We start from the raw sequence: 12,562 nt of genomic DNA on the forward strand, positions 1-12,562 counted from the left end.
AGGATGAATTCTGGGGGTTGTATGATCAGGGAGGGTGGGTGCTGTGAGGAAGGAGAGTTTTGACTTTTCTTTCTGTGGACTGCAGGCCTCATACCTTTTGGTGCTTCTTGTAACCCATACTCCTTTGCACTGCTAGGTTGATAACAGAAAATGGCAGCTGTCATTTCTGCCTGCTCAGTAAAGTAGGTTAAAACTAAAGGCTGCAGGCAATAAATAGACCAGCCTCAGTGACATATTTAATAATCTGCTCATTTAGTTTGCACCAAAATAACAGGGTTAACATTGTGACGATTTTGCCTTGTCTTCTTAATTAGTGCAAGAAAATAATAAATGCCAAGTGATACATTAATCAGAGTGTACCATTACCTTGTTTCCTGAGCCACTCCCCTCTCTGGAATTCTGCTTCCTTTTGCAGATTCTTAAACACTGGAAAACAAAGGTAAGCACTTTGACAGCAGAACAGTTGACCATTGTGTCCAAGGCAAGTCAGTACAAAGAAATCAAATTTTGTACTGCCAAAATTGAACGATGTGAACACTAATAACTATGCAGGAGTACATTTCCAGTTTTCTAGTAGTTCTGTTATTATAAATAAATTATCTTTCCTTTAATATTTGTGTCACTTAAAGCTTTTATGGAAGTTACTATAATGGATTTGTTCAAATGTTTAATCATTTTTGGATACGAGCATCAAAATAACCTCACAAAACAAGTTCAAAGCTCTTTGTAGACTTTCTTAACATGGTATTATTGCATTGATTACCTCCCACTTGCAAACTATTGATGTGGAAACCAATGGAAAGAAAATAATAAAATTGTTCAGAATTTTTAATAGTTGTTCCTTCATTTCCACAATATCAATTGGAGCATTGCTCAACTTAAAATGGTTCATAGGGGTCATGCCAAAGTTGAATCAGACCTGCTGTTATTTATAGTCCACTAAAATCCATTGACAAATGGTCAGAACATTGTTCTGTTGCACTGTTGCCAGTGCTGCTCACAGCCCTACCGACATGAGAAGCAGTCTCACAATGGAATAGTCTGTGAGTGGAGATAGAGAAAAGACAACATTTCTTAGTCACAGTTGGTAGCTGGCACAAATTTGAGGCTAGGAAAAAGTGAGGACTGCACATGGTGGCGATCAGAGTCGAAAAGTGTGGCACTGGAGAAGTACAGCAGGCTCAGGCAGCATCCGAGGAGCAGGAGAGTCGACATTTCAGGCATAAGCCCGAGAATGTTAAATTGACTGAGGTACTTCCACAGGTGCATAAGTGGATCCCATTTAAGGATACAGAAGAAAGAAGAAAATTAGACACCAGTGAGGAAAGTTTACTTGGATAAAATATTAGATTGGATTCTTTTACATGGGGAAGTGTGGAGAGGCACAATGAGGAGCAGTTTTTAAAATGTCTTTCACAGAACATGGGCACCACTGCCTTGACTGGTACTTCCTGCCCATCCCAAGTTGCTCTTGAGAAGGTAGTGCTGCGCTCTCTTCTTGAACTACTGCAGTCCATGGTGATGTTATGGAGGGAGCTCCAGGATTTTGGTGCATAAATGTTTACTCCAAGTCAGGATGGTGAGTGACTTGGAGAAAACTTGCTGGTGTTTGTATCTGATACCCCTTTCTTTCTAGATGGTAAAGGTAGTAGGTTTGAAAGGAGCTGATGAAGATGCTTTGCCGAGTTGCTGCCATGCATCTTGTAGATAATACATGCTGCTGCCATTGTGTACTGGTGTTGAAGGGGGCATTTATCTTGGACATTGTCAAGTTTCTTGAGTATGGTAGGAGCTGGTCTCATCCAGATGAGTGGAATATATTCAATCATACTCCTGACTTGTGTCTTGAAGATGATGGGGAGGTTTTGTGGAGTCAGGAGGTGCTTCTCTCAGTGCTGAATCTATTTGAATATCTTGTGGCCATGGTATTGTTGGAAATCATCATTACCTGGCACTTGTGTGGTGTAAATGATATTTGCCACTTAACAGCCCAAGACTGGATGTTGTCTTAGCCTTAATGCATACAGACACAATCTGCTTCACCAACTGAGGAGGAATCGTGAAGGGTACTGAACATTGTTCAATGATAAGTGAAAATCCCTATTTCTGACCTTATGATGGATGGGAGGTCATTGATGAAGCAGCTAAAATGGTTAGATCCAGGACATTCACCTAAGGAATGCCTACAGTTATTTTCTGGGAACGTGAGGGTTAATCTCCAACATTCATTTTTCTTTGTGCCAGATTTGACTCCAAGCAGTGCAGAGTTTGCCTCCCTTATTCTCACTGACTTCAGTCAGTGCCTTACTTGACGTCATACTCAAATGCTGTCTTGATGTCAAGTGCAGTCACTGTCAGATCTCCTCTTGAGTTCAGCTCTTTTGTCCAGTTTTGGACCAAGGGTGTAATGAGGTCAGGAGCTGAATGGCAACATTGAAATTCTGGGAAAATGAAGGCATTGATAGAGGCATTAGCTGCATTGTTCTGCTTCCTTTTTCAAATTGAAATTACACTCCCATTATCATGCCATGAATCAATGCAATCATGGCAAGGAAATTTGAACTAAGTATTTGCTGAGAATGAAGGACTAGTCTTCAGACTGCATACCATAAAAACATTGCAGATAAATGACATACTGGAATCATCTGAGTTTGACCAATAAATCAGAAAGTGGGCATTGCAAGGAAAATTGTATTTTAAAAATAGGCTTTGGGGGTGAATATACACAGCCACTATTAATAGCTGCACTTAAAATTTAGCATTTCTTTTCGCGATGAATGCATGATGTTCTGATTTTACTGTTTGTGTTTGACATTTGTTTTTATTAAGGCAAAAGCAGTAAAAATACTCACCATCTCCAATTAAAACGAGACTAGATTGATTGCTTGCTTTACCATCTTGGAGCTGTACAGTATAAGTGCCTTCATTTATATCCTCCAATTTGTCCATTATCATTTCCACTAAACCAGTTTTATGATCCACCTTTATTTTATATTTCTGAAAAAGGGGAATTTGAAAGAGAATAAAATGCAGCTTTGTTTAAGCGTTTTCTCTCATGAAATATTTTGTAACTAAAGACTTGGATTTCTGCCAGGCTGTTCTGGAAACAAATAGAGCGAGGCTGGTTTTGTCTCTCTGTTGGCTGCCTCCCTACCCACAAAGATAAACAAGTAATACTGGTAAATGAGATTAACTGCTCGGCTGGACTACTTCAAAATGGAGGACCAGTGCTTACAGAAACTTCATTTACTGTGTTTTTTTTAAACTTCTCCAGTTCAACACTTGAGGATTCAAAATGCAATATCTGAGAATTACTGGAATCAATCTGTACTTCATCACTTTAGGTGCTCAGCTTTGGAACTACTTTGGTGTCAGTGTTTTGAGGTGGCTGTGTTTTCTTTTCAAAATTTCTCCACTTATCTCCAGCAGAAAAAGCAAAAATAATTCTGCTTACCATTTGCAAGATTTTGTGGTGTAAATAATAGATTTAAGATATATGATACAGACTATGAATGAGTGTAGGGGATTGCAATGCGTGGTTAATCTAGATCTGATGAAAGTAAAGCAGTATCATGCAAGTGTTGCACTAGCTTATTTATTTCCATGCAGTCTAGCACTAAAAGTGCTACTGAATGACTATAAACTAAGCTGGTAACAAGGTTTTGTGAACTGACTGACATCTTATCAATTAAAACTGGCCTGCTCTTCTGAAGGGAGAGATGTATTCTGGCTGCACCAGCCATTCCATCGACTGGAAACGGTGAAAGAAACCTGTTGAATGGCATGGGTTTCTACATTCTCCAAGTTAGCACTGACAGCCATAATGCAGGAAACAAAAAGAAATGAGGGCCCTCCACACAAACAATGTATGGACAATACAGACAAATTTTCCATACAGAGAATGGGGATTCTGGTTTGGGACGTCTGGACAAAATGGCAGAAGAATGACTTTATTCACATGGTCAAGGTCAGTTGTGCTCATAACTGCACCACTTAACCTCACATACGTTTTGATGCACCACCCCATCATTGGCCTATCAACAATCACCATCAATCATTCAAAGGCTCCAGCTCACCCTCGCTAACACTCCAAGCCTCTCACCCACATCACAGTTTCAGCTTTCCAGCTATAATAGTCACTGCACCCAAACATATTGAATCTCAGTCAGTAATAATCTTTCTCTTATAGGACAAGGTGGCTCTGCAAGAGTAGGCAGTTAAAAACAACCAGCCAAGGTCAGGTAAGGATTCAAGTCTCTCTCAGAGGAAAGAGTGCTCAACGTGATTGGTGCAGCTGTCGCTGAGGCTGTAGCAAATTGGGTTGCTGAACTCGTCCATTACAATGGTATTTCTCTGCCTTATGGAACGTATGAAATGGGGTAAAGGGAGGAGATTAGCATTAGGAAATTGAACCAATGCAGAATAATGGGCCAAATGGCTTCCTTTTGCACTGTAACAATTCTGTCAGTCTGTGAAATTCCAAATCACTCTCATCCTGCAATCTGGTGTGCAATACAACTGAAGATGGAGTAACCACATACTTGCTGGTTTCTCTCTGCCTCACATCAACCATCCCAAACATCCCCTGGTCATTCGTGTGGTTAAATACCCAAGGACTGTTGTCTGACCAGCCACTGGCACTTGAGGAAGAGGGTCCAGAAGAAGAGCAAGGAAGAAGCATCGTCATTTGAGCTGATACTTGCAGTCATTGTCTTAAATACTGGCATAGTATAGAGGCTGGATATGAGCTGCAGCAATGCTAGCGGAAACAAATGCAAGTTGTACCAACTCACTGGAGGTCAAGGTTGCAGATGACTTCTGTTGCAGGGAATTCAGATGAGGATTTTGATGGGAATGACTGACAGGATGAGTATTGTGATGGTGCTGGGTACACTCCCAAATGTACCAGGGAAACTGCTGTCTCTACTAAGGAGCATTGGAAAAATCCAGTTCTAACTTGGCACAGGATTTTGCACACTGCTTTGAGTCCATTCTTTCCAGCATCAAACGGGTAACCAATTAAATAGGCACTTGCATTTATCCAGCGGTGAAACAGCATCTGAATGTTGGTATTTCAATTTCCATTGCTAAACAGGAAGAAAGCACCAGTAGATGTTATTTTATATGGGGAAAGGAAGGGTCTTGCTGAAGGGCCAATGAAAGTCCTCAGGATAAAGTGTCACAGGGAGTAGAGTTCCTGCCCACTGACAACAGCCAACCAATATTTGGTGGTTGCTGCTGCATGTAACATACCCAGCCAAGATCTAGGATCACTGAGGGTCCCAGGCCACAAATGAGTGATGATGAGAAAGGGAACATAGGTTTAGGGTTGTCAGGGAAAGACAGTCAACAAAAAGGTTCGGGTAACTCTGATGTTTCCCATTGCAGTGTGCTTTGGTCAGAATACGTTTCTGAATGATGCATTAATCTGAAAGCCTTAAATAATCCAAAGAGTGTTTTCTTTTACTTTTCAGGCTTCCCACTTTGCAAATCTCACACCTTGCACTGGATAAATACTAGTAGCCGTGGGGTGAGGCCCATGAGTGAGTATTAACTGCTGAAGAGTTAGGAAGGCAGAGAGAGTCCCCACTGATTAGATACTCCTGCTACCAAACCTGTATGAGGGAGGGCCTGACATTCATCCCAATGCCTCAGTCAGTGCTGCAACAGAAATTCAGGCTGCGGTCATGAGATCAGTGGTTATTTGTGTATGGCCCCAGCTTGGTCTGTGCATGTTCACATTACTGCTACCATGGTGGCCAATACTAGTACTCAAAAGGGACTTGTAAGGGTCTCAAAACTGCCAGCAACCTATCTTCCCAACATTTAAGAACTCAAAATAGTGGCAGTAGCACTGTGGAGTGTGAACTTGCTGCCTATCCTCTGGATGGCAGCATTTGTGCTCCCACGACTGCCACTCCACCCACCAGTCTCTGTGCAGTTGCTTCAGTCAACTAGCCCAGAACATTGCTATCCATGCCAAGGTGGTGCAGAAACAAAGCCAGAATCTCAATTCTTCCCAGTTAAGGGTAGTATAGCATAGGAACATTCGCAAAGTTATCCACTCGACAGACACTTAAGGAATGCACAAGAATGAACAATTCAGTTCCTTCGTTTTGTTGGTGTTACATATTAAACCTGGTGGATGTAATGGTGGGATAGTGTCCCTTTAAGAGGGGAGTCATGTGATCTCTAGCAGGATTGTGGGCTTGTGCTGACTTGTCTTGTGCTTTTGCAGAGTGCACAGTGATTGAATAAACCTCACTGTGATTACAATAAATAATGACTTTGTACCTTCTTTTATTCAACTGGAGACTGTAGTGATTGTAACAGGGTCAGCCAGGTGGACCTCACAGAATGGGAGTTTTCAGATTGGGCCTGTTAATCTGGTCCAATCAGGGAGGCCTGGCTGATAAGAGTGTTAGAAGTCCTGTTCACTCTGAGAGCTGCTTCTGAGGAAGCTGGATCAGTATCAAGGACTCTCCCATGTATAAATAAAGATGACTTAGTGATGGGATGCCAGCTTCTTCAGAGCCCAGAACAGAACAGTTAGAAGTCTTGTTTGATATAATTGGTTTAATTCTTTTTTTTATGGTGGTGTTGTTTGAAGGGGCCAAGAGGATCTGGTATGGTCCATAACAGAGAGATGGAAAGCTTAGCATGTGTTATGCAAGGGATTTCTTCAGAGCCAGTGAAGTCTGGTGAAACACTTATGGACAGCCACTCTGGTGGTGCTGATGTGTTGACTGCCTCCTCCCTTCCTCTTCCTCCTGATGTGACTGGTGGCAAGGGCTGTGCTGACATAAGGAGGAAAGATGTGTTGGGTAGGTGAAAGGATATTAAGGTGGACAAGTCCCCAGGACCAGATGGGATCTATCCCAGGTTGCTGAGGGAAGCGAGAGAGGAAATAGCTGGGGCCCTGACAGATATCTTTGTAGCATCCTTAAACACAGGTGAGGTGCCAGAGGACTGGAGGGTTGCTCATGTTGTCCCCCCTGTACAAGAAGGGCAGTAGGGATATTCCAGGTAACTACAGACCAGTGAGCCTGACGTCAGTGGTGGGAAAGTTGTTGGAGAAGGTACTGAGGGATAAAATCCATTTATATTTGGAATAGAATGGGCTTATCAGTGATAGGCAATGTGGTTTTGTGCGGGGGAGATTGTGCCTTACAAACTTAATAGAGTTCTTTGAGGAAGTGACCAAGTTGATAGATGAAGGAAGGGCTGTTGATGTCATATACATGGACTTAAGTAAGGTGTTTTATAAGGTTCTCCATGGTTAACTTATGGAGAAAGTGAAGTCACATGGTGTGCAGGATGTCCTAGCTAGGTGGATAAGGAACTGGTTAAGCAACAGGAGACAGAGTAGTAGTTGAAGGGAGTTTCTTGAAATGGAGAAAGGTGACCAGTGGTGTTCCACAGAGATCAGTGCTGGGGCCACTGTTGTTTATGATATAAATGAATGATCTGGAAGAGGGCATTTTTGGTCTGATCCATAAGTTTGCAGATGATACGAAGACTGGTGGAGTTGCAGAAAGCATAGGGGACTGTCAAAGAATACAGGAGAATATAGATAGACTGGAGAGTTAGGTGGAGAAGTGGCTGATGGTGTTCAATCGAGGCAAATATGAGGTGATGCATTTTGGGAAGTCTAATTCTAGAGGATCATACAGTAAACAAAAGAGACTTGGGAAACATTGATGAGCAGAGAGATCTGGGAGTTCAGATCCATTGTACCCAGAAGTTGGTTGCACAGATGGATAGAGTGGTCGCACAGATGGATAGAGTGGTCAAGGAGGTCTATGGTATGATTGCCTTCATCTGATGGGGTACTGAGTATAACAGCTAGCAGGTCATGTTAAAATTGTACAAGACGTTGGTTCGGCCACTTTTAGAATACTGTGTACAGTTATGGTCGTCCCATTACCAAAAGGATGTGGACGCTTTGGAAAGGATGCAGAGAAGGTTTACGACGATGTTGCCTGATATGGTAGGTGTTAGCTATGAAGAGATGTTGAGGAGGTTAGGATCGTTTTCATTAGAAAAAAGGAGATTGAGGGGGGACCCGATTGACGTCTACAAAATCATGAAGGGTATAGACAGGGTAGATAGAGATAAGCTCTTTCCCAGGATGAGGGATTCAATAACGAGAGGTCATACATTCAAGGTGAGAGGTGAGTACTTTACACAGAGGGTGGTAGGTGCCTGGAACGCGTTGCCAGCAGAGGTAGTAGAGTCAGGCACGGTAGATTTATTTAAGGTGCATCTGGACAGATGCACGAGTAGGTGGGGAGCAGAGGGATACAGATGCTTAGGAATTGGGTGATAGGTTCAGATAATGGATTTGGATCGGCTCAGGCTTGGAGGGCCGAAGGGGATGTTCCTGGGCTGTAAATTTTCTTTATTCTTTGTTCTTTCTTTGACATAATGTCCAGGTTGTGCAGGATGCAGCAGGCCACTATGATCAGAAGACACACTCTGGAGAATACTGGAAGCTCTAGCTGAGTAATTAATTGTAATTACTGATGGTCTACTACTTGACATTCTTGGAATCAGCGTGGTTCTCATTGCAGAAACACTGTTCACACATGGTTGGGTGGTAGGTGACACACTTGTTGCCCAGTAGCCAACCTCTAGGCTTGGTCTGAAAACGGCATTAACTGTCTTCAGGAGCAGGATGAAAGTATTAGGATTGCTGAGGGGCAGGAACATTCACTTGCATGGTATTTTGGACGTAGTCCCACTGCAACCACATGCCGAGTGAGTGGAACCTCTTTAAACTGCATTTCATCCCATCTTTGAGTGGAGGCTCCAGGAAGGCCACGTATATTCGTCGATCCTTCCACCACGGGAAAGCCCAATATCCTGACAATGCCACGTGCCCACTCCTCTGTTTTTGTTCTGCTTAGAGAGGTGTCTTGAAAGTCCCTTCTCTTGCATGCTGCCATCTCAGATGCGCTGATGCACAGCAAACTATGATTTGTTGCCAATGACACTGATTCCAGCCTCAAAGGAACAGGTAGTGTAGTAATTGTGATATTAATGGTCACAAAGACAGACCTGACCATACCCGTGCAGGTCAGGGTCAAGGAGGTGGCACAGTTCTGCAGCTGTGCCTGGCTCAGGTGGAGGTAAGCGAAGTGAGACTTGAATACCTCGGTGGGCAAGGCCTCCTACAGGAAGCTCATCTCCTACTTTTTTTGGAAATCTCTTCACGTCTTTGCTCCATACACCATGATGATACAGAGTGAAGGGAAATGTAACTATAGTCCCAATGACAGGTCTAAAAATAATAGCCAGCAACGTTCCTTTGCTTAAGAAGGGCAACAGGGATAATCCAGGAAATTATTGGCCAGTGAACCTACTTTAGTGGTAGAGAAATTATTGGAGAAGATTCTTAGCGATAGATTTACTCACGTTTGGAAAAAATATCGAGTTATTACTGATAGGCAGCATAATTTTGAACGTGGGAGGTCATGTCTCACAAACTTGATTGAGTTTTGAGAGGAAGTGACAAGGATGTTTGATGAGGACAAGGCAGTGATGTTGGCAGTTAAGAACGCATAGGACATGTTTACGTACATCAATCAGGGTATAGAGTATAAAAATTGGCAAATCATGTTGTGACTGCATAGAACTTCAGTAAGGCCACATTTGTAAATTGTGCGCAGTTCTAGTTGTCACACACCTACCAGAAGAATGTGAAGGCCATGTGGAAGGTTTAGAAACAGGTTACCAGGATGTTGCCTGGTGTGGAGAGTATTGGCTATGAGAAGAGATTGGACAAACCTGGTTTGTTTTCATTTGCATGTCAAAGAATGAAGGGCAACCTAATAGAAGCTACCAACATTATGAGAGGTGTAGATCGTATGTAGTTGGAGTCATTCTCCCAAGACTGAAATGTCAATTACTAGGGGTCATAGGTTTAAACTAAAAGCGGATAAGTGTAAAGGAGATGTGAGAAGCAAATTTTACACAGAGGGTGGTAAGTCCCTGGAATGCACTACCAGAGGAGGTGGTAGAAGCAGATACAATAGCAATGTTTGGAGGCACCCTGACAGATACATGAATTGGCAGGGAATAGAGGGATACAGACCCCTTACAGACAAAAGGTTTTTACTTTAGAAAGGCATTATGTGTCAGCTCAGGCTTGGTGGGTCAAAGGGCCTATTCTTTTTCTGGACTGTCCTTTCTTCTTTAATGTGCTCAGTGGCCTTTCCAAATTACACAGCACCTTCCAAAGGTCTATCACTGCTCCTATTTGATTTTAAAAGAAAGCTTCTGCCATCTTCTCCAATAAGACATTTTTTCCACTAATTCTGTAGCAGAAAATAGATAAAATCACCTCACTTAATGTTGAATTGGGATCTCTCTAGCATTCACTGGTGGGTCTTTGGGGTCAGGAGGGTCTGTTCTTCGGGTTCAGGTTTGCGTGGCTAACAGAAGAATTAACTAAATTGCCAAGTTCCAACTTCCATATGACTGACATCACCATCTGGTTCCGCTGCATGCCACTAATACATGCACAAGACATTCCTGCTCTCATCTTTAACAACATGGGGATCAACATGGACCACGCTGCAGGCTATCGGGAACAAACCACTTTCCATTCTTTCAAACTAGCTCCTGGAGTATCAGGATTAATGGTACTATTCAATCCAATTTTCCAGCACATATCTCTATCCATGGTCAATGTCTTGGAAGGGCAATCAACTGACTGAGATACATTATTCAGCATACTTCATTTTAAATCAAGAACAATGAATGCAAGGGACCCGTTTACATTCCTGGCATACGGGGTTGCTAGGGAGTAGAAGGAAGTTTTACAAATTCATAATCCAATTGGGGGCTGTGCAGTTGATTGCACAATTGTTCAGGCTGAGGTGTCTCTTTGAAAGGGCTAGCTTTGTGTTGCTGACCAGGATACACCACAGCAGATGCCAAAAGTTCACTATTGGCATTCTCCACCTGCCTATCATCTTCAAAATAGCATGAACTTAAATCAGCCTGACTTTAAACCATTAGTCCCAACTAAAATGAATTTCACTGAATTCTAACTTGATTATCTTATGTGATAAATCACAATTAAAAACATTAATCCATTTTCAAAAAGCCTTAGTATTAATTCATATCAGAATTATTTAATTACTCTCTTCTTCTATAATAGTTCTGAGTAGCAAGGCTACAAGGTAACTTTCCAAAAATAAGTGGACTTGTAACAGAGTCTTCTGGTTTGAATAACAGGGCTGGCAATCATTTCTCAGCTTGCAGCTGTTGCTGGAAAGAAATTTGGTTGGTATTTACTGGTTGGAGCAATGGGCTAGTAATAACTGATATTTTGGGTATGTCTACTACCTGTGCTTTTCCTGCCAGCCAATCACAATCCACCATGTGTGCACCCATCATCCTTTTCTTACAGCTGCAAGATGAATTCTGGGAACTTTCTTGACATCCTACCAAACAGCTGCCACAATGTCCCCAGAAGACTGGTGAAAATTTCAGGAGACACAAAGGATGGAATCTAATAGAGATCTGAGCAACGTGGGCTATGGTGCAATGTCTGGCAGAATTAGGTGACAAGTACAATGAGGCCTATCTCACCATCAGGAGCCTGTTTATCTATTATGCTTTTCATAATTGGCGCAGCGAGATTCTCACTAGGCAGCCACATGATGCTAATTGAATGGGATTGACATTTGCTAAGTGCCTTGTTGGTGTCACAACTTGCCTCAGTAATAATCAGCTTCTCATCTTACCAAATTCTCCAAACAAGCTAGACATCGGGAAAACTTGCTAAGGAAATCAGAGAGAGCACCTGGCATTTCATGTTGCCATTTGCTCCAAGCAACTTTCAAAATGGAAACCTGGCATTTTCATGGTCACAAACCACTTGCATATAATATTCACTGATATTGGTAGTCACATGTACTAAATTCTAAGAACCATCTTTGCACTGAACAAATGTGAGGTATCTGGCAGAGGACAGGCACTTACACTAGCAGAATGGAGAAGAACACTGACCTTCTCCTTACCGTGCTGGGCAGTCCTCCAGACTCTGAGACTGTTTTAACCCAAGTGGCAACCTCAGACCAGGCTGGCTAAGTCGGATGTTGGGGCATCTGCTGCTGGGCCTGGGGGAAGAGGAAGTTCTGTTTGTGTTGCACCCTGTTTAGCAGGATCGCTGGGAATCTAGCCACAAAGTCGGAAGGTGATTTCTCTCATCTGCCACATCTGGGGCAAATGTCAGCAACCATGCTTGGCAGCTCCAGACTAACAGCTCTTGTCCAGTTGCTCAACGGGCTTTTAAAGGTGGTGTGGGCACAAGAGATGCTGACGTATTCCAGGGTATCCACTGCATGGCGAGTTGTTCCGGGAATGATGCGAGGTAAGATGTTGTGGAAATCAGATGTGAGCAATGCCGTAGGTACTGTATATGTGATTAATGAGGTGTATTTGGGAAGGTACGCAACAAGAAAACCTTCAAAAAACACAAAGCAACTCAGACTGAGCCAAGAAAAGATAAGATTCAGCCTTTAAACTGAGCTATAGAGTCATAGAGTCA

The 12,562-nt window shown here is 42.6% G+C and overlaps 1 protein-coding gene across 6 annotated transcripts in view; it reads right to left on the bottom strand.

Annotated features, from left to right (window-relative positions):
• Window positions 1–12,562, bottom strand: part of myom1b (myomesin 1b) — a 165,032-nt gene that overhangs the window by 60,950 nt on the left and 91,520 nt on the right. For all 6 annotated transcript variants that reach the window (XM_043688207.2, XM_043688209.2, XM_043688211.2 and 3 more), the window contains 2 exons: window positions 2,853–2,997; window positions 367–426 (listed from right to left, as the gene is read on the bottom strand). In XM_043688207.2, the coding sequence (XP_043544142.2) occupies window positions 367–426; window positions 2,853–2,997 (205 nt within the window). The remainder of the gene's footprint in view (window positions 1–366; window positions 427–2,852; window positions 2,998–12,562) is intronic.

This window comes from Chiloscyllium plagiosum, unplaced genomic scaffold (genome assembly GCF_037043375.1).
Source record: "Chiloscyllium plagiosum isolate Xiang-an unplaced genomic scaffold, Cpla_swu_hap1 HiC_scaffold_4, whole genome shotgun sequence".
Classification (NCBI taxonomy): Eukaryota; Metazoa; Chordata; class Chondrichthyes; order Orectolobiformes; family Hemiscylliidae; genus Chiloscyllium; species Chiloscyllium plagiosum.